At 44.7% G+C, this 21515-nt stretch overlaps 1 protein-coding gene across 1 annotated transcript in view; it reads left to right on the top strand.

The window, feature by feature from the left end:
* SNTB1 (syntrophin, beta 1 (dystrophin-associated protein A1, 59kDa, basic component 1)) overlaps window positions 1-21265 on the top strand; it is a gene marked incomplete at its 5' end in the record, with an annotated part of 53713 nt that extends 32448 nt beyond the window's left edge. Inside the window, 4 exons of the mRNA XM_010290395.1 lie at window positions 10174-10313; window positions 17423-17619; window positions 19317-19507; window positions 20801-21265. Of these exons, the coding sequence (XP_010288697.1) occupies window positions 10174-10313; window positions 17423-17619; window positions 19317-19507; window positions 20801-20893 (621 nt within the window). The remainder of the gene's footprint in view (window positions 1-10173; window positions 10314-17422; window positions 17620-19316; window positions 19508-20800) is intronic.
* Between the last annotated feature and the right edge of the window lie 250 nt (window positions 21266-21515).

Below are 21515 nucleotides of genomic sequence, written 5' to 3'. Positions count from 1 at the left end.
GGTCATTAGTTGCATTGCAGTCCATCAGTATTGCTGAATATTGATCAATGACACAATAGACTGAAACAACACAGTATTCTGGACTGTCCTTGGGACAACATAATAACAGTGACAAAGAAACATCTTGTTCTCTCTGTATTGCTCCCCTACTATTTTTTCTTCCAGCACTCATGCTTTGTAACGACCCTTGAGTAAAGTAGTCAAATCTGTCAGTCTTGAAAAGGTACCCATCATGATGGGCCGTCATTTCTGAGACTGAATATTCGGAAGGACAGTTGTGATAGAGAAAGGCGCAGAACATCTTCTGGGACAGATTTCAGTCACTACAGTTTTAATGTAGACATTGATGATTACCTGTCCTTCACCAAACAGACACCATAATCATTTCAAATGGCATTTTACGTGTTTGAGCCATCATTAAAAACTGCAAGCTGCTTTCACATCAAAACTCCACCTCCAGCATTCATGTTTGATTGGGTGCTGCTGACAAGTGTTCTTGAGCTGATGATTAGAAATCCATGCACTTCCACTGAATTGAAAGATGAGATGTACGTATCTTTTGAGGTAATGGGTATTATTACTCATTTATCCTAATCTGGTACCCACTTGATCAGCTGAAGTCAGATTCAATTGTAAATTATAGACTCTTTAGAGACAGCGAGTTTAAACTCTGGTGTCTTCACATTGATTCTGCTCCTGTACAATTACCATTATACCCCACTGATGATGATGAACTCCCTAATAAAATGCTTCACCTTGGCTTGAACAAAAAACTCTGCTCACAGCAAAACTCTTGGCATATAGCAACCTGCAGGGCAGAGAACAGTGGTTGTTCTTGGTATCCTGGAGCATACCTGGGGGAAACTGTTTTTCCTCCCCACTGAGTAATAGTATCTGTTCTTCAGCAGTTGCACAAGGAGATGTGGTAGAGCTTCCAAAGCTTCCCATCTCTTTTCTTGCCTCTAACTCAAAGCCATTCACAGGTGTGATCCCTTTTCTTCTGGGGCTGACCCTGGTGTACAAAATGGCTCCATGAACTCAACAGAAAGATACCAGACCATGCCATGGTGCTTCTTAGTGTGTCCTAGGGCAAGCTTGTCTTACTGGAGGAAGGGAACTGCTCCATTTTAAAGAGAAGTTCAGTGGTTTTCCCTCAGTATTAGGATTATTGTGCTTTGAGGTCCAGTGTTTTTTTTGGAGACAGTACAGCTGATCATCTCTCCCAGAACTGAGCTGTGTCTTCGAAGTACAGTTCATCCCACATTTTAATTCTGTGATTTTTATTTAAATATCTATTAAACTTCAGGCAATTGCTATCACCACTCTTTCTGTCATACGTTCATGAGACGTGCTTCAGAAAGCAAGTTTACAGCCACCCTCACTTCTGGTCTGAAGAGCCCAGACATCCCATGGATAAGCTGTGCGTACTCAAAACGCGTGAACACACAAGAGATGCAAAGGTGTCTGCTAATAGCATCTTCACTTTTATCCTGAGTATGTGGTGTGAGTGTGCTGGAAGAGAGAGATTGCTGTGATTGCCTCCACTTTTGCACAGGTTTTTGCTTTTATATAGCAGCTTTGTGCTCACCGCTTTTCATGCTTTCTGATCATTTGTTCAATCAGTATAATTGATTAGAAAAGCCTGAGGAAAATGGTCTTTTCTTCCATTTTTTTCCTCCTTTCCCTGCGTCTTTTTTATAAGCAATACTTAAAACGTGACCTCTTCCAGCACAGGTTTGTTTCCAGTCGAACTGGCTTTGGAGGTCAGTGGAACTGTAGCTGGCCTGTCCACTATCTGTTGATCAGCCTCAGTTGCCGGTGCCAGCTGGGCTGTTCTGACCTTCCCATGTGTCTGACTTGCCTTCTGTCTCTGTCCTTGCGACTTACAGGTTGGGCAGGTCTTCCTTGCCACAGTCCTTGAGTGATGAAATGTCCTCTTCCCGTCCCTGCTCTCCCATGGCAATTTCTGTGAAGCAATTAAAAGGGGGAGGCGGGGGGAAGGTAGCAAAGTGCAGGGTTTTCTACAGAAATCATTTAGCTCAACACTATATCTTTTTCAGGAGTGGACCTTTGCTGTCTGCAAAGCCTTGCTATCATAAATTACCACTACTTAATTTCAGACAGTGCTCTCATGGTCTGAAGAAGGTGCTATGGAAAAAAAATGTGTTTTACTCAGAAAGCATCAGAATACTTCCTAAAACACAATGGAGTTCCTTTCACCTTCTGTAAGATGAAAAGCAATTGGTGTCTTTAACAAATGGTGTGGGGCATTTACCATCTCCTGTGCCGTTTGCTCTTCCCTGGGAAGATTCCTGACATTACCAGAAAGTTAGTCTCCTGTCTCACTGCAAAAGAGCTCTTGTTTATGGCCCTTCAAACCTCAACTTCATGCATAGCAAAATGATCCTGGGTCATGGTAGAGGTTTCTAAAACAGGTGAATTTTACCTTTTTTTTTTTTTCCTTTTTGAATCCCCTGGAGTTGGATTGCTGTCTATTTAGTTAATCAGTTTCTGTGGACCCCATGCATCAGGAGAAGAAAGATAACACATTAGGATTTAAAATTTTTCTCATGCAGTTGTGAGATATACTTTTATTTACGGTTTGTTGTACAGTGAATGAAATTTATATGGTGCTAGTTTTTCCACTCCCTTACATTCCTTATCTTTTGCAAGGAATCTATTGCAAAGGAAATCCAGAGTGTTAAACTCTGCCAAGTCAGAAGGATCAAGGATACATGTTTTATACAGCTCTAAATGATTTAGGGTACAAGGAAACTACAGATCATCCTGCAAACCCTTAAGCTGTGATAACCATTTTATATGACTACTGCATGTGTATTCATGCAACACATATGCATGAAAAACTGCATCTGTACAGAATAATTATACAACCAACTTTAACTCAGGGGCAACATAAATGATGACTCTGTGATCCAAATCTGGTCGTCTTTCATTTTTCCCAATGTTTCATAGACTCACAGAATACTATAGTTTGGAAGGGAGTTCTTGTGGTTCAGTGCCCCTGCTCTAAGCAGAGCCACCTAGACCTTGCTTAGGGCTCTGCCCAGTCGTGCTGTGATTATCTCAGTGGGTGGACATTTCACAGTCTGTTCCAGCTTGACCACCATGACATAGTGAAAAAGTTTCTCTAAGTATCAGATCAGAATTTCCCTTGTTTCAACTTGTGGGTATTGAATCCCATCCTCTCACTGTGCACCTCCAAGAAGAATTTGTCTCCATCTTCTCTAGCGTGGGAGACATGCAGCCCTCCAGGCGTGTTTCCCAAGGGCTTAGTTCAAAACCTAAAGAGTCATTAGGAAAACTCCAGTTGAATTCACCAAGCTCTGGAGCAAATCTCCACTACAAAACTGGGACCAGACATTCTTGTTTGGCTGTAAGAAAGGTTTCAGATCACCTGCCATTCTTGCATGGGTGAGTACAGAAGACTGAGGTGCTTCTCTTGACATTTAGAGGTGTTTGGATATGAGCCAGAGCTAATCTTACTAGTCCAGAGAGTCAGGACATTGGCTTGAACCATGATGACATGGTTGACTGTGTTACTTTTGACAAAAGTTGGCTTATGTCTTATTGTTTTAGAAGTTATTTAGAAGGAGTTCAGACTTGAAAAGACCTGTCTTGAGAATGGGTGTCTTGTCTGTACTCAGCAGTGCCCGTAACTGTAGGTGCCAGTGTACCTGAGCTCTACTCAGGAGACCACGAGGGTTGGATCAGTGTGGTCCCACTTGACCTACGTGGCTCGGGCTGCTTGCACAGCAGTGGCACCACAGCCAAGGGCGTGCATCGCTGACTTGCTGCTCACAGGAGGCAATATTGTGCCCCTTGGGGGATTTTTGTGTGTGCACTGACTGTCATCCAGATCTGATAATGGCACAAGACACCTTTGAGCTGTCATTGAGGTCAAAAACAGAGAAGAACAAAACCAGACACGTTTTCATTAGCTTTTTTTTTTCCCCCCCTAAACAATGTGCACATCATTTCCTGTTTAAAACAACAAAGTTTAGCAGCAAAACACCTCTCATCCATGTGTGGCGTGGGAGGTGGTTATATCCCCTGCCTACAGCTGTCGCACCCACTCCTGCATTGCAAATTGCCTCAAATGAGCTCACAGGAGTACCGGTGGTGTTGCATATGCTGGGCTTTGCGTGATGTATTTCTGCATCGCTGCTGTTCATCTTGCAAAAATCCTTTTCAGTCCCAGCTGTTATTTTCAGGAGCTGACAAGTAGGTTTCTGTAAATGAATCAAATTTACTCTGATCATGGACATAGTCTTTCATCAAAGGACGATTAAAAGGCAAGAAATACGTAGCAGAACATATCCTAGCCTGTGTGGAAGGTGGATCTTGTCATCACAGAGAGATTTTAAGTGAGGGAAGAGGGAAAATAGCAAGAAAAAAGTTTCAGAAAATTCTTTCTCGGTTGCCCCTGCTGTGCTCTGTGTGCGGGATTTGTACATAGCGTAGCTCTGGGATTTGGGAGGGATGACGGAAAAGGGGGTTAAAACACTTACTGTTAAGTGTAAACTTGCTACCTTCACAGCAGTTCTCTGAAAGGCCACGTTTTGGATACTCGTTCCAGTGGAGTCTGCTGGCAATATATAATTTGTTTACTAAATAGGGAATGTAATTGAAATGTCCCTTCTGAGTTAATGAAAATATAAAACAGCTTTCCAGAGTAGACCAAGGCCTCTAATTTAATTATCTGTGAGCCTCATAGATGAAAAGTCTTCTTTCATCCATTCCTGGCAGCCTGAAGTAGATGAATAACTGAAATTCAAAGAAAAACCTTATGAAAAGGAGACCTGGCAGATGAAAGCGCAAAGGGCCAAACTGTTTGTAAAAGGATTTATCTCCACTGAGATGCCCATTGTCTTTACGGCATCTAATTATATGTGAAAACTATTAAAGATTTGGAAGCTGTGATACACATTAAAGGGGGCAGGGGTCCCCGTTGCCTGCAGGAAGAACAAGCTGGCTCCTCTTTGAAGTTTTGTTTGCTATGTATCAGAGGAGTTGCTCTTTAAGGGTACATACATTGCAAGCAGTGGCCCAAAGCATGTGAGCAGTTGCCAGAAAAACCAGCAGGAGCAGTCATACAGGTAGCGTTGAGCTTGCTGCGCCGTTACTTGCAGAGTCAGTCCCTCAGACAGCAGGCCCATCCCTAAGGCAAAGCCCAGAGCGGTGCTGCCCCATGGCTGAAAAGGCATCCAGAAGCAGCCAGAGCTCAGGCACATCCTTGGTGTGGTGGGGTCCGGTGTGTCCTAACGCTGCGTGAGCTGTCTGCTTGCTGCATCGAAGCACTATTGCTCGCGTCAGCAGAGGCTGATGCACCTCAAATCCTGTGTTCAGTTTTGGGCCCCTCACTACAAGAGGGACATTGAGGTGCTGGAGTGTGTCCAGAGAAGGGCAACGAAGCTGGTGAGGGGTCTGGAGCACAAGTCTTAGGAGTGGCTGAGGGAACTGGGGTTGTTCAGTCTGGAGAAGAGGAGGCTGAGGGGAGACCTTATCGCTCTCTACAACTACCTGAAAGGGGGTTTTGGCGAGGTGGGTGTTGGTCTCTTCTCCCAAGTAACCAGCGATAGGACGAGAGGAAATGGCCTCAAGTTGTGCCAGGGGAGGTTTAGATTGGATATTAGGAAAAATCTCTTTGCAGAGAGAGTGATCAAGCATTGGCACAGGCTGCCCAGGGAGGTGGTGGAGTCACCATCACTGGAAGTGTTCAAAAAATGTGTAGACATGGCACTTCGGGACATGGTTTAGTGGGCATGGTGGTGTTGGGTTGATGGTTGGACTTAATGATCTTAAAGGTCTCTTCCAACCTTAATTAATCATTCTGTGACAAGTCTCCACATAGCTGCTGAAATTCAGCAGCCGCTCCTGTGCACTTTTTGTCCACCTTCACATCTATGTCTGTTCCTGCCGTGTGTGTTACAGCAGCACGTGCCACCCCAGCGGAGACTGCAGTGTCCGTATGGAAACACAGAGCATTTAGACTGACTTTGCAGAAGAAGCCTGTGGCCAAGCAAAACGTGAATGCAGGTCTCCTCTGGTGTCATCCCAGGCCCAGCCATCACCTTGCTATACACAAAAAAATTGTGTTTCATCCCTTGCCATACGTGAAATATTTTCTGAATATGGAAAGGTAAACCGGAGAGGTGCATATGGGAAAAAGTGGGGTTTGCAGTTCATGGAGTGAGTATATGAGGTTTGCAAGTAGCAAAAAGGATGCTTCACCACACTGGTATTTGGGTTTTTTGTTAGAATATGTTCTCCTTTTTCAGGTTTGTATTTGAAGACTTTGATCTAGAGGCACAGCGTGTCTAGGAAAGAAAAAAAAAACCAAAAAAACAAGTTTTCTTCTGGTATAAACATTTACAGCTTCACCAACTTGAAATAGAATTCCACCCGGGACTTAAGCAGTGACCTCAGCTGAGATGAGCAGAACATGGAGAGGGAGCACTGGTACCTGTTGCTTAGAGTTACCTGAACCCAGAAGAGCATCAAAAAATTTGCTGATTCATTTTATTGTGGGGGGAGATTTGAGGAGTACTGAGTTTTCTTTTCTCTGGTTCATCTAGATTTGATCTAACATTTTTGACTAAAAAATGACTTTGAAAACTTTTTTAGAGTGAATGGTGATTTTGTTGTTCCACAACACAGATAAATGCACTTTGAGTTGTACGTGTGCAAGTAGGAACCAGAGTGAAGAAATTGTAGGGCAAGTGCCAGAATTATGCAAAATTCTGGCTAAGAAGCTGGCCCTAACCATCGTCAAAAATGGTGCCTGTAAAATGTATCTCAGATGATACTTAAATTTACTCTTGCAGAAGTATTTCATGTTATGATATGTCAGATTTTAAAACCTGTAAAACTTGAACAAATCCTTCACTTAGCTGCCCGTAAGGAGCATGTTTTTTTGCTTTTGTTTTGTAATTTGCTGTTATACTCATGCTTGGTATGGCACTTGCTTCATCTGGATTAATTTCCCATGCTGATTTGTTCTGAATGTGCCCTGTAGGCTAATTGTGTATTTGCAGCCTCTCTTCTTCCTTTGCAAAATTTGCTATTACCATTTACAGGACAGTGTGTTCTCTTTGACACCTTCCAGAAGTGCCAACTGCCTATCGAACAGCACGTCATCAGCTGTTAAAGCCTGATCCAAACCCCAGCGAAATCAGGGAACAGTAATGCAATTCAGGGTTTTTAAGGAAAGGCAATATCTTTTATTAGATCAGCTGTTACAGTTGGAAAAAACAGACAAGCTTTCAGGCACACAAATCCTTCTCCAGGTCTGAAATAGCAGCAGTATTGCTTACACCAGCATTCCTTAGCAGTGAGACAGCTATGGTCCCAGCAAGGTTTAAAAAAATGTGATTAAAAGTGTGTGTATTGCAGGGTCCTTCTTACTGGGGAGGGCTTCCCAGCAGGATGCAGGCAAACATCATTCTCCTCTCTCCCCTTCCCGGAAAGCACCCTAGAAACACAGGACGCATCCTACAAGGAGAGGTAGAATAAGGTCACTTATTCTTGAGAAAAAGTCTTCAATACCTTGTGACCGAGCCACATCTTCTCCGTAGCCACCCTGCTGTTGGGAAGGATGGAGGCAAAGCTGTGGGCTTCGCTGTGCAGGTGGTGACCGCAGGATCCATGCTGGAAATTCCGGTTCCTGATGTTCACAGCTGTCCAGGAAATAGTTGAGGGACCAGCTGGCCAAATGAATTTGAGTCCCTTTCTTGTGGTTGCTTTACGGGCAACGGTGTTGCCCAAAGTTGCTGGAGTCACAGCTGACTGACCAGCCACCTAATAAGGCTGGTGATTGAGAAAGCTAGACGGGATGGCTCTGCACAAAAAGCTGCGAGTAGCTTCCCGTAGTCTCTGGATTCCTTGTGGTCACAGAATTGAAAAACAAGAAGTAAGAGCCCAGCACACTGCCTGCTTACTCCTCCGGATGGTGGATCTGAACATCCTGCTTTTTCATCCTATGAGAGATTGCATGTTCATCTCCCTTTTTCTTTTCTGGAAATCTTGACAAGTATGTACTAAAATCTTTCTAGTCACAGAACACAGGCAGGTGCTCAAAAATTAAATGTCAACATTAACCATAACATTTATGAAATGTTACCATTGACTGTAACATTTACTTCTATATTACCCCTCTAGGAACTGGGGTGTTAACTGCAGTTAATAACAGTGGTACTAAGAAGCTGAGAATGCTTTTTGCTTGTGTGCATATTTCCATGGTAAATGGGCTGCAAGGACTCTGGATTTTGCATTCTTTCTGGAGTGTATTAATAGGTGTGTTAATTATGCAGCTTCTCTATTCAGCCCTATTTGAAAATGAAAGATTGCATTTCAAGAAACTGTCACCACAAGAAAATTGTGAATAAGTATTGAAGCTTCTGAAGAAATTAAAAGGATGAACCGTTTATGACTTTAAGTTGATTAACACACAGACATGAACAACCAGTGAGCAAGTACTGCTGCAAAGGAATATGTTTACTGGAAGAGCTTAATTCAGAAGGAAAAATACCTCTCAAAAATTATGCAAACCAAAAATCTTAGTTTAAGACCTGCTTTGGGCATTGGTGTTCTGGTGCACAGCTATCTTACAACTGTCTTGAAAGTCCTTAAAAGTTTAGAATCTGTGTGACCCTGTCTTCATATAAAATACAAGTGCTTCAAACGTGGTTCTCAATCTGAATCCATCACTTAAGGCACATCGTGCTTAAGGATCTGAATCACCATTCCTGGCTGTGCCACTCCCAGCCTGGCCAACCCTTGACTGATCCCTTTTATATGTTTCTCCACACAGCGATGTGCCCAGTGACACACGCCTGTGGCAAGTAGGCTGGCGTCAACCATAAAACATCAGAGACAGCTGCTTCTCTTTGCCAGAGAAGGATTTAATGGAGCCATGCAGACGACGAGATTCTCTGGTGAATCTCAGAATTTGTTTCATTCCCTTTAGTACCTAGCCAACATGTTTGGGTTTGAAAGCATGGCTGTGCGTGTTACTGCACAACGGGGTTTCTTTCACTTTATGTGCACCAAAAGGAAAATGTTGAACGTGTCTGTGAAAGACAAGAGGTTCCTTCTTACTTGAAACTAAGATTCTTTTATATTCACATCTATTTTAAGACACTTCTATGCTGCCAGAGTAGAATAAGCAAAATCCAGGATCCATACTTGGTCCCCATAATGGTAATTGTGTAGCCATGTGGACTACCACATGTCTAACCTGCAAAATATAATTCCACATCTGGATTATGCAGCCAGTAAAGGGCTCTGACGCCCCAGTCTTTCAGCATCTTCTACGGATGGGTTTGAAATGTAGATCCATCACTGAGTCAATGCTTCAGATCAGTGTTGGTGAAACAGCGACACAGGTTGCCCAGAGAGGTGGTAGATACCCCATCCCTGGGAACATTCCAGGTCAGGTTGGACGGGGCTCTGAGCAACCTGATCGAGTTGAAGATGTCCCTGCTCATTGCAGGGGGGTTGGACTAGATGGCCTTGAAAGATCCTTTCCAACCCAAACTATTCTATGGTTCTATGATCAACCCCAGGTTTAGGTTGGATATCTATAAATTGGCATCTGTAAAGCTGGAAGAACAGCATTGAGGAAGGAGAAGCAGTGAAAACATGAACTGCTGAGGAAAAAAGCATCTGCTCCCAAACCACTATTTTTTACTACCTGACACTCTTCTTTAATAGTGATGATGTTGCAGCTTTTTTCACTCATGAAAATAGAAACAGCAGCAGCAATGTCCAGCACTTAGGTTAATGTGCCAGCTACACATGAATGGTGCACTTTATAAATATACATTTAAGGACCTTTCATGCATACCACAGCTAAATAATAGCCAGCTCTGTCTTGGTGTTCTTCCACAACTGCATTTATGGAGTAGCTGTAGTAAGGGAAGGCTGCAAGGGGGGCTGGAAATGGCAGTGCTAATGAGAGCAGCAGATGTCATTGCACTTTACTCCATTTTTGCTGCAGCTGGTTATAAATTCAGGTGGGAGATGTCAAAAAGCCAAAGTAAAACTCTCATTTGTCCATTATCTCGCCTGGGACTTGACATGTTCATAACATCAGGCTTTCCACGATGGTAGCTTTGTCTCTGGTTGTTTCACTGAGATTTTGCTCTCTTTCAGGTGCCAGGAGACAACGACAAGCACTGGAAGCCAGTGTTGGTGGTGTTGACGGAGAAAGACCTCTTAATATATGAGAGCATGCCGCGGATGAAGGAAGCTTGGTTCAGCCCGCTGCATACCTATCCCCTGCTGGCCACCAGGTACCTGTGTTTTTTTATTACAACTGCTTCAAGAGTGGTGAGAAGGGCTAAGTCAGTCCGGAACAGGTGTAGCTGGTGCACAGCTATATATCACACTTGAAATGTCATGGTTTGAGAAGCAGATTCTTCTTCAATGGGCCAATGTGCTCAGCTTAACTCTTCACTTCTCCCCTGTTTCAAGTTCTGGCTGAGGCTGATGGCCAGAAGCATACCAGAAGGATTATGGACGCGTCTGGCCCAGATCCAGAGGCAGGCGTGCTGAAAAAGCCAAGAGCTTGTTCTCCTGAGATTTCTATCTCAGTGTGCAGACCTGAGGGCTTGGCAGAAGCACGTGAATTTCCAGCCACTCCTCCAGGCTGAGAAACATGGAATTGTTGCCTTGAGTTGGACATGCTGGTGAGGTAGCTCTGCACCACTTGTCTGGAGCTTTGTGGGGCTTGCACATATATGACAGAGACACTTAATTTCAGCACAGCTTGTGTTCCTGCTCTAGGAAACAAATTTCTGGCTTCTTTTAGCTTAAAATGGTGAGCTTGGAAGACACATCTTGAATCTAGGTTGGAAATAACCATGTGCATTATTTTGAAAGTATCCATCAACACTAATTCAGAGAGAGCTTTCCCATGGTTGTCTTTATGCAGTGAAAACTGCTTCTTGATGTGAATCTTAATCACATTTCTCTGCCAGTAGGGCCAAAGGCCTTGAGAAAGAGCTGCTGTTCCACTGTTTTGGCCTTGCTACAGGCCTCTTATTATACCATTTTCAAAGAGTTCTCATTCAGAAGGGCTGGTAGCACATGGCCAAAAGCAGTGGGTCTCTTACTGCACTCTCATTAGTTAATTTTTGTTCTTGGCCTCTTAGTTGTCTCCCCAAATGAACTGAGACTTTGCTGCTAAATCATTATATTTAAAAAAAAAAAATTGAACTTGGTGAATTACACTGATGGTCATTTTGTCCCAGTCTATCTACTTGTGATGGAGCTTTCAGATTTCCTGGGAAGCTGCCTTCTGACTCACTCTTTGTTATTGCAACGTGAGGCGAGAACCCCATGCCTTGCAGCTTGCAGCCTGCTGCACATCGTGGCCCTGAAGGCTGGCAATCCCAGGTGGGAATTCCCAATGAAAACTGAGTAAGGTGTTGGAGCTGGAGGCTGCGTCCAGCTGTGTGACTAAAGCCTTAGTTTGTGTAGCAAGAGCACCCCAGCAGAAAGTGATGCATCTCCTGCCCAGTGCTTCAGGGTGTCATTTGTACACGGACCCAAGTCGTCCTCCTCCCAGTGACTGAAGACCCTGCAGCACACTCTGGCCTTTCCTGCCCACACTTCGGCATGTGTAAAGACAGCCCTTTGGTGGGCATCGCCAGCCCTCGTCATCAGTGACGACTGATTTACCAAATCAAACAATCTAAGTCCTCGTCTTGGAGAGTCTGTTACTTAATTACTTTTTCTCAGGAGTTGAGATTTGATGGCAGACTGGCTTGCCTTGGGTGGGGATAGTCATCTCCCTGTCCGGTGGGATTCCCGTGTGAGTGGAAGAGCATTGGCCTTCAGGCTCAAGGGGGATGAGGAGTTACTTGACACAGGTGTCAGGCTGCTGAAGGGTCTTTACGACTGGGAAAATGGCCTATAAGAAAGACGGGATGCGGTTCAGAAAGGACAAGCGCAAAGTTCAATGCTAGGGAACGCTCAGATGCGCTGGTTTGGGGTGGAGAACGACTGACAAAATAGTTACTCTGCCAGGAAGCATGTGGGCAGTGTGGCGAAATTGCTTAAATCTACAGTGTTATGTTGTTGAGAAAATAAAGACAATCATCTTGCGTTATAGCAGAAGTGGTGTGTGTTGGGTAGTTGTAGTAATCTAACTTAACTACAGAGCATGAGTAAAGCCTCAAGTGATACAGGCGATAACCACCTTCACGTGAGGCATTGCACTTCCAAAAAGATGCCAGTTAACTGTGGAAGGTCTAGAAGAAAGCAGTGCAAATGTAGGACCTAGAAAACAGTATCAGTAGGGCAATACTTAAGAAACCTTGGTTGTTTAATCTGGAGAAGTCCATGGAAAACTTGTCAATAGTTTTCATGTATGAAGATGAGAAACCAGGAGGAGGACAGGGGAGCACGTTCTCCAGGTCCCTGCCAGATACAACAGGACATAGTTGGCTGCATTTGTGGCAGGGGAGGTTTGGGGTAGGTCTTGGGAAAAACTTGGTGTGCGGGTGAGGTACTGGATTAGGTTCTCTAGGAAAGGTGTATGATCCTCACCACTGAGGACTTTGAGGGACGGGTAACACCTGTGACCCTCAGGAGCGTGTCGGCACAGTTAGCCCTGCTCTGGGAAGGGCGATGAGCCGGGTGACCTCCTGACAACCATTCCAGCCCCATCTCTGTGATTTCTTACTAGTATCGCAGTGAATTTAACACTCAGGGAAAAAGACAGCAGACATACAGAACTTGACATTCAGAAAGAAGTCACAATCTGATAAATACATGAATCCCCAAGGTAAACATCTTACATAAATTGACAGATTCCCTAAATCATTACACTTACTGTTTTGGATGATTTTGATTAAAACCCTGCAGGATTCTGCTTTTATGATCTGTCACACTGAGTACAGCTATACCAAAAAAATACACAGGTTTGCTGGTGGTATTGACTGCTGTGTTCATGCTTGGTCAGTGATTACCCTCCTCGTGATGGGGTTTTTAATCCCCTCTGTGCATTGATCAGTGCAATTTAGAACTTTTCACCTGGAAAGTTTGCAGACCACATGTTGTAATCTTGGCTGCTCCCATCTTTCATTTTTTTATGAGTCCTTGGGAAAACATTTTTGCTTAGCTAATGCATATTTGAAAAGCTGCTGAAACTGGAAAACTTCAGTGCCAGATACTGTACGGAGTCGTGCTTAATCTACCCAAGACATAATGAGCAGAGAAAATTGGAAAGTGGTAGAAGGATTACAATCTTCTTACAGCAGAATTTCAGCATGCCCTTTCTGTTTGGTGATAAGTTTGCCTTCAACCTATGGATGCTATTAAGACCTAAAAGTATTTTCCAGTCAGTCTTTCCCAGCTTTGTGCAGAATATAAGTAATAGCTCAAATAAAACTGAGATCAGGAGATTTAAGTCATTCCTTTAAATCTCTGCACTGGGAGGCATAGCAGCTGGCTCGTAGCCCTGACTCCAAGGACCTTTTTGTCATAATCTCTGTTTCACTGTTTCCGTATGCCTGAATAACAGTGCGTCCCTCTAGCATGGGAATGGGGCTTAAGTAATTACATCTTAAATGTTTGCCATCAAATTGAATTATCTATCGTAGCCAGATATGAAATGAAAAAAAATAATAGTAAAGCAGCCCATGCTGGGCTCTGATTAAAGATCAGGTGAGTAACTTTTGTGCAAAGCTGAGGTCTGTAACCAGAAAGTATTAAAGCAGTTTGATAGTTAATGCCATGGTAAGTTGGGTAAGGAGCTTGGGCACCCGTTAGTCCTCAGTGCCAGCGGAGAGAGGGGCAGGCGGGGAGCACTGGGGTCCCCGAGCACCCCAGCGAAGGTGTATGAGGTGGCATGCAAGCTGTGCAAGTTACCCGCTCCTCCTCCCGGCGCAGCGGAGGTGGCTGCGGCTCCCTCCGGGGCAGAGCTTGGATGAATTGCCAGCATGTGCATAGATTTCCAATGAGTACAGCCATTCCAGAGCAGGTTTCAAATGCTAAGTCAGAGTAGGGAGTGGTGTTAACATAGGAAAGGTCAGATGATAGAAGCTTTCTGCTGGGCAGAGCTGCACGACTGCTGATGCACTTGTATCATGGCCTCTTCTGAGACAAATCTCAGGTGAGCAGCTGAACACTTGCTTTGAATGTCAGTGCTGGTCTCGCTGTCCTTTCTGAAGAGGCCATTAGAGTTTGCTGCTGCAGAAAACGGTTGAAACTCTTTTCATAGCATTAGGATGAGAGGCGGGTCCCAGTGCGTCTCACCCAGTACCAGCACTTCACGTTGGACCGTACCCATCTTGCTGTCACACATTTGCAAAGAATAACGCCAAAAAGGTCCCCAAAACATAGACGGACAAGGGAGAAATTGGAGAAGATTAGAAGTGTCTCCCTGGCTCCCTGGAGCATGCCAAGAGTTGTATTTTACAGCCACCACCTGATCTACGCGCTGTGCAAACAGACTTGATCGTGACCAAACTTCTCCTGCCCTCTTGCGGCTCTGGCTGCTCCGGGGAGGAGAGTTCGGGCTCCTGCGCACTCGCAGACACCTCAGGAATCTCCACAGAGCCCAGTAACCTTCAGGGACTGTGGGTGGGTATCGCCAGAGCTGGCCCCGGGGTGCTGTTTCGACTCCGGGACACAGGGTGCACCGTGCTCACAACCTCCGCTGCAGTCAGAGTGACGGGAGGCGAGGGGAACCCTTCTGTGACGTTTCTAAGACTATTCTTTTGCCCTTTAAGGTATTTTTGTGGTCTTTAGGATAAAATATCTTTTATGTAAACAAAACAGCTCACGTGAATGCGACTTTATTATATCTTGGGAATCCTTCAACCTGTACCAAATATATCAGTACTGACAGCTGATACGTAAATACAATCAAATGTTCCCCTGCATATTTGCCTCGTTCATGTTTAACTGCATGATTTTCCAAAGCACAATCTGGTGTTATATGATAGAAGAGGATTTTGAAATAGTGAGACTGAATTTTTAATAATGAGGGGATAATGCGAATATGAAGGCAGGCAAGAAACTATGTTCGTTAGTTGTGTCCATGTACTTTAATTTGTAAAGTACATCTTCATTGTGTCCATATGCTGACGAACCTGCAATGCCAGTGCTCTACGGGTAAAGCACAAAGGGGAGCGGGAGGGTGGATATGAAAGGAAATAAAACATCGGAACCATCTGTCACATACTCAGTTTCCCAAGTATTAGAAAACAATTTTTAGCACAGCTGATGAGCGCTGTATAGAAGAGAAGGGGTGACCCAGGTTGAAGCTGGAATAGTTTTATTTCTAATGACAAACTTGATGTGATTTTCCAGGCTGCTTTCCCGCAGCTGTCCGTGTCCCCGCCGCTAGCAGAAGGCAGCGTGAGCGCGGCAGCTCTGTTTGCGTCTGAGCAACCGGACGGGGCCGGGCAGCAGCAGCAGAACTCGCTGGAGATTTCAGTGCCCAATCTCCTGCTTTAATTATCAAGATGCAGCTTCTCCTCAGAGTTTGCACCTCCTCACGCCAAATCAAAGTGAATAAAAGTCTTACTGCAGCCTTCCAGTACTTAGAAGAAAGATGGGGACAGACGTTTTAGCAGAGCCTGTAGCGATAGGACAAAGGGTAGCGGTTTGAAACTAAAAAAGGGCAGATTTCAGATATAAGGAAGAAATTTTTCACAATGAGGGTGGTGAAGCAGTGGCCCAGGTTGCCCAGAGAGGTGGTAGATGCCCCATCCCTGGGAACATTCCAGGTCAGGTTGGATGGGGCTCTGAGCAGCCTGATCGAGTTGAGGATGTCCCTGCTCATTGCAGGGGGGTTGGACTAGATGGCCTTGAAAGATCCCTTCCAACCCAAACTATGATTCTATGAGGTTTTGGGCTGTTCGTTTGCCGCTGACTCCCTGACTGCAAAATCTGCCTCGGGTGCAGTTAGGAGGCCCTGAGCATCAAGGCTGAGCGGGGTGTTAACACAGCCTTTCTGGGGGAAAAAAAAGCACTTGGAGCGGGTGAGGGTGCCTCTCTGGAAAAGACTTTCCTGCCCAGACACAGGGCAGGGCAGCTCTGCTGGGATACTCTGCCCCTTGCCTCCTGGGGCCTCCTGGGACCACGAAATCAAGGCAGATGCTCAATTCCAAAGGAAGGTACCACAGACCTGAGCATGAACAAATCTTGCAAACCTTCTGGCTGGGTATGCGAGAGGGACGCGTCTCTTTGCACCAGGCACATTGCAAATGTCAGCACGGACTGCCAGGGAATTGGTGAGAATTTCAGATGCCCTATGGTTAGTGTTTCAATAACTGAAAAGCTGAAGTTGTGCTTTTTCTTTCCTTTCTGCTTTTTTTCCCTATTTAAAACATCTCTGTTTAATGGCATACTTCTGCAGCGTCAGCTAACTGTTCTTCCAGATGCAAAACAATAATTTGAGGGTGAATTAGCATGCAGTGGATGATTAGTATAATCTAATGTTTTATGCTTCAGCACAAGTATTCTACTACCATGCTACATACTTACTTTATAGTCTCATATGAAGTATATTGTTTGCCTATAGAAAGGGAGACAGGAGACTGAAGACAAATATATTTTTCAGAAGAACTTCTGTGGTTTCATTTTGCAGCTTCCTCAGAGGGTTAGTGCCTGGGTCTCAAAGAGTGATGAACTCTGTATTCACTGTCCACGCTTCTGCAGGAAAAAAACCCAAAAGGAGAGTCTTAAAGAAGAATTAAGTAGTATAAGGTGTTGATTTTCTCACACAAAATTATTCCCTGCAATTAGGGAATTTTTCCTGGTCATGGGAGAACAGCTGTTGATTCCAGGCAAAAAAAACGTTAAATGCAGCAAAATGTGAATTTCAGATTACAAATAGCTGCTGCATTTTGTGTTTTGCAGGTTCCTTACGGGAAAAGTGTGCACAAGACAGTACTTTGGCATTTGTGTATTTTACAGAACTTCTTTCTTTATCTGACAGCATTTACCATTGAATTTGTCTGCAGATATTTAAGCTTTATGGCAGCTACAGCCCGACAGTAAAGGTCGGATTCAGCTGCCTCACCTTGAGTGAGCGCTTGCACCTGTGCACCAAACCCCGTCACAACAGACCAGTCAGTGATTTCTCTCAGTTCCTCATCCAAAGGGGCGTTTTCTACCATTTGTTAGGAATTTAGGGCCCGCTGGGACATCCCCGCCATCACCTGCATGTCCAGCTGCTTCACTGCTCGCTGCTTTGGACCTTCTCTCTTCCGCATGTCACTAGGAGTCACTTCAAGCTCAAATACAGAGGAGATACGAGTTCTCATGCTCCCAGCCACGTGTGTTTGGGAACGTCCAGAGCAGAGCTGTGCTCAGGTAGGGATTTGGGGGCAGTGCGCTCTGTCAGCGTTGTAATTCCCTGATGTGTTTTCAAATCCAATTGCAGGTTGGTCCATTCTGGCCCAGGAAAAGGCTCACCGCAGTCGGGGGTGGATTTGTCTTTCGCAACCCGTACCGGTACAAGGCAAGGGATTGAAACCCATCTGTTCAGGACGGAAACAAGCCGAGACCTCTCACTGTGGACGAGGAGCGTAGTGCAGGGCTGCCACAATTCTGCGGAGCTCATCACAGAAATCACCACATGTGAGTCACACCCGCGGTGCCGCGTCTCCACATCTCCGTGTAACACTCGTGGGTAGTTCAAGCTCCTCCTGCTAGGGGTGATTCATTTAAAAAAAAGTGCATATTTTAAAATACTGTCCCCTTGGTTTCTGAGCCAGCCCCAGCTGGTGTGGTACCTGTGGCCAGTGAGACAGTCACTGTCATTCTGACTTTTGGTCTTGTTTTTGGCATGGTGTTTCAGACACAAGCCTGTAGTCAGCCATGTAGGGCTGTGTGTCATGGAGGAGTGATCGTCAGAGGTTCATCCAGAAACCCACAGAAAAGAGCATTTTTCTGAGACTCAGGAGACCCCTGAGAGCCTGGTGGGAGGCAGAGGAGGACCAGCACATTCACAAGCGTGAATTGGTCAGTTATTCACCCAGCTCTACACACTTGAAAAGGGTAAAAAAATACAAATCAGTCCAAAGCTACATTTTGATGGGTAGTCATTTCTCTCCCTGAACATCAGGGTGTCACTTCTCAGCACTTCTGTACCTAAAAAATCCACTGGAATAAAAGTAATCAGCTGCAGATGCTCTGGAGCGATGCCCCGTTCAGCCAGGTAGCTGCTAACCTGGCGTGGCTCTGGGGCTTTGAGGCTGTGCCTTTCTCTTGAGTACCCCCAGGATTTGGGGTCCTTCTCCCACTAGCTCTCCAGTTGATAGGGCAGTTAAAGTTGAACATTATCTCCACTCGTCGCCTAAAAGTGTGAGAGCAAGAGCCAAAGCACAAATCCACTCCACAGCGAAGGGCAGTGCTGAGTTCGTGGAGACCTCAGGTACGGGCCCGTGCCTCGTGGGGAGCCAGGCTGCTCTGCGAGGGCCTCCGATGTGGGAGCCAAGCAGGGTGTTCAGCGGGAACCACCTGGAGACCACGTCCACCTCCTCAGCCCAGTGACATCGATGCCTTTCTTTCCTAAAACAGGAGGAGGGCATCAGCCCTTTTATCGTGGTGCTTTTATCCCAGTGCCAAGGACTGTCCTTGCCAGGGTCGTTCACAGGAAAGTGGGAGAGAAGGGAATTTGGGATGTGAACACCTAAACTCTTCCATTTTTTAATTTGGATCCTGGCCTGTGGTTCTGAGCTGAGGGGATGATGCAGACTTTCTGCTGCAGTAGCTATTATATACAATTATCTGGGCCCTGTTTCAATTATGACACTAATGAGGACTCGGGAGTGTCTTCATCTTTGTCAAAATACTTCAGGGAAACCCTTTACAGCTTCCCGTTTTGTCGTGCGTTGTGTGCCTCACTCATTGATTTTGGCTATGTACAATGTTTAGCTGTGACTTTGTGAAGGCTTGCAAGGAGGAAATGCCAGCCTGAACCTTCTTAAACTTCATTGGATTGTTTTTGTGTCAGCACGTAGAAATACGCTGCCACACGAAGAACGCAGTGAATAACTGAAAGGACTGACATCAGTACCGCTACTGCCAAGCACAATTTTAGTCTGTGTGTTTATAGCAGAACTAAAAGACCTTGCTTGGACCTTGCACAGAAGCCATTCTGTTGTTTTTCCAAATCTGCAGGTTTACCATTAGAGCATGATTAGCCCAGTTTTAGGAAAGGTCACTTCGCGCAAGATAGTGTCAAGGTCAAATGTAAAATGCAGGTGTCTGCACCCAAATGGAATTTATTGCTTTTAAGAATGTTACAGACTAAATTTTCTCTCCTTCTTCAGCTTGCACGTATAAAAGCCAGGAGTGCCGTTTGACCATCCATTACGAACATGGATTCTCTCTTACAACTGAGCCGCAAGATGGTGCCTTCTCTAAGACAATTGCACAATATCCCTATGAAAAACTGAAAATGTCCTCAGATGATGGGATAAGGATGCTTTATTTAGACTTTGGAGGAAAGGATGGAGAAATTGTAAGTACTGTGTGTAGCAGAGGGATGCACATTACCATCTCTTTGGTGCTCTTTCAGGCTGTGAGGGTGGAGAAGCACTAATAACTGCTGGCCACTACAGGTTCCAATACCAGTATCTAGACACTGTGCATTCTAGTACAGCATGATGATCTAGCTTTAGAACAAGATAAACTAAAAGGAGACATAAAGTGGTACAATCATGCAAAGAGGGATGGAAGATTTCTTATATTTAAGAACAAACAGTTCTCTATGTAGCCAGATTCTAGAATTTGTATACGTATCCATTTCACTTTTTAAATGATTGCCGGTAGAAGAACTTAAGAATATTATTTATTCCAACATACACATAGGGACTTTATGTTATGACAACAAGCTATGTTTTAGACATTTCTGAACATCTAGCTGCTGAAAAAAATTGAAGACTACAAATGTAGTGCAAACTATCTGCTTAGGCCTCTAAGTTAGCTGTCACAATGCCTAAAAATAAGGTGCTTATTCCTACAAGCGGTTTAGATACCATAAATTATGCATGTAAACATGGTATTTCCTGCCAGATTTTTTCAGCAGTTCCTGAGCACATGGGGTGCTCAATTCTTCATGTCACCGTTGATAAAATACACACTGTGAACTGCTTATTGTCAGGCTTTCAGAGGGGAACTTGTTACTAGCTCTCAATAAAGTTGATGCATGACTGGTGGAAAGGCAAATCTGGTTTGTTTTGATGTGAACCTAGTGTTGAACCTGCTGTCCACACTGACAAGTCTGTCATGCTTAGCAAGCACGTGGTGAGATCATCTGAAGCACGACCATGGAAAAAAGAAGTCTCAGTTCAGTCTTGCTGCCAGATGTGTGAACAGGAGCAACTGCAGCATCAGCTGAAGGTGCAATATCCTGGCTTCAGCTGTGACCAACAGCAGATGCGTTGTATATTGGACATAGCAGTCCCACCACCATCCCTGGTCAGAAACAGTCTGAAAAGATGGAGCGTGTGAACCTCTTGGAAGACTTCTTGCAGCATCTGACTCAGTTTTCTGCTGCTTACCCAGGTGGATGCAAGCCCAGAGGCACCAGGATCTCATCTGCTCTCAAGATGTTTATTACTTACTTTTAGTAACCTAAGTACGTGCAGCTGTGTGCAAAGGAAAGACAGTATGTTGTAATAAAGAGTTATTATTAATAGAAGTCTGCTGAAAATACCGGAGAGCAGTTAATCAAGTACTCCATAAATGATTGCTTATTTGAGCTGTAATCTAATTTAACCATTCTCAACTTGATATCTTTCTGTACTTTCAGCAACTCGACCTTCATTCCTGTCCGAAACCAATTGTGTTCATCATTCATTCCTTCCTGTCGGCAAAGATTACAAGGCTTGGCTTGGTGGCATAAGTGAGATGCATCCGTTTCTTCAAAGAAAGACGGAGCAACCATGCTAATCTGAAGTACAGACATCAGCAGCAACCCGTACCAGCTAGCAGCATACCCCAGCCTGGGGTTCAGTACCAGGCCTTGGTCATTTCTGCAGTCTTCCAAGGCCCAGGTTTCATTTTGATCAGCTAAAGAGGTGGCATGACAAGGAAAACCGTGGATTTCATTGTAAATAATGGGATTTTAAAATCTCATATCAGACAGTAAAAGCGTGTAGTACCATACATGTAAATGTTTCAGAATCATAAATTGTGCCTATTTCAATGTACTTGTTTATATAGAATAAGTAAAGGGCTAAGCAGACAAGAGTGGGTGTTGGTTGTGATGCAAGCTCAAGGTTGGTTGAGTAGAAGTTCTCCAAACAAGACTGTCCCACCACACAGATATTTTTTCTGTGCTAACCTGTGCACCACTTACAGAAGATTTTTCTTTTGGGGCGCATCAGAACCTGCTGTTTGAATACCCAGCAGAGCATGCAGGTACGCACCTTCGAGTCGGATGCTCTAAAGCAATAGAGCAGTGGTCAGCGAACAGCTGGAGGGTCCCTGCCGAGGGGCACTTTCAGATTAACTGATAAAGACAT

This window comes from Phaethon lepturus, unplaced genomic scaffold, assembly GCF_000687285.1.
Source record: "Phaethon lepturus isolate BGI_N335 unplaced genomic scaffold, ASM68728v1 scaffold47660, whole genome shotgun sequence".
In the NCBI taxonomy this organism is placed as follows: domain Eukaryota; kingdom Metazoa; phylum Chordata; class Aves; order Phaethontiformes; family Phaethontidae; genus Phaethon; species Phaethon lepturus.
This window is presented reverse-complemented; position numbering and strand designations above follow the sequence as displayed.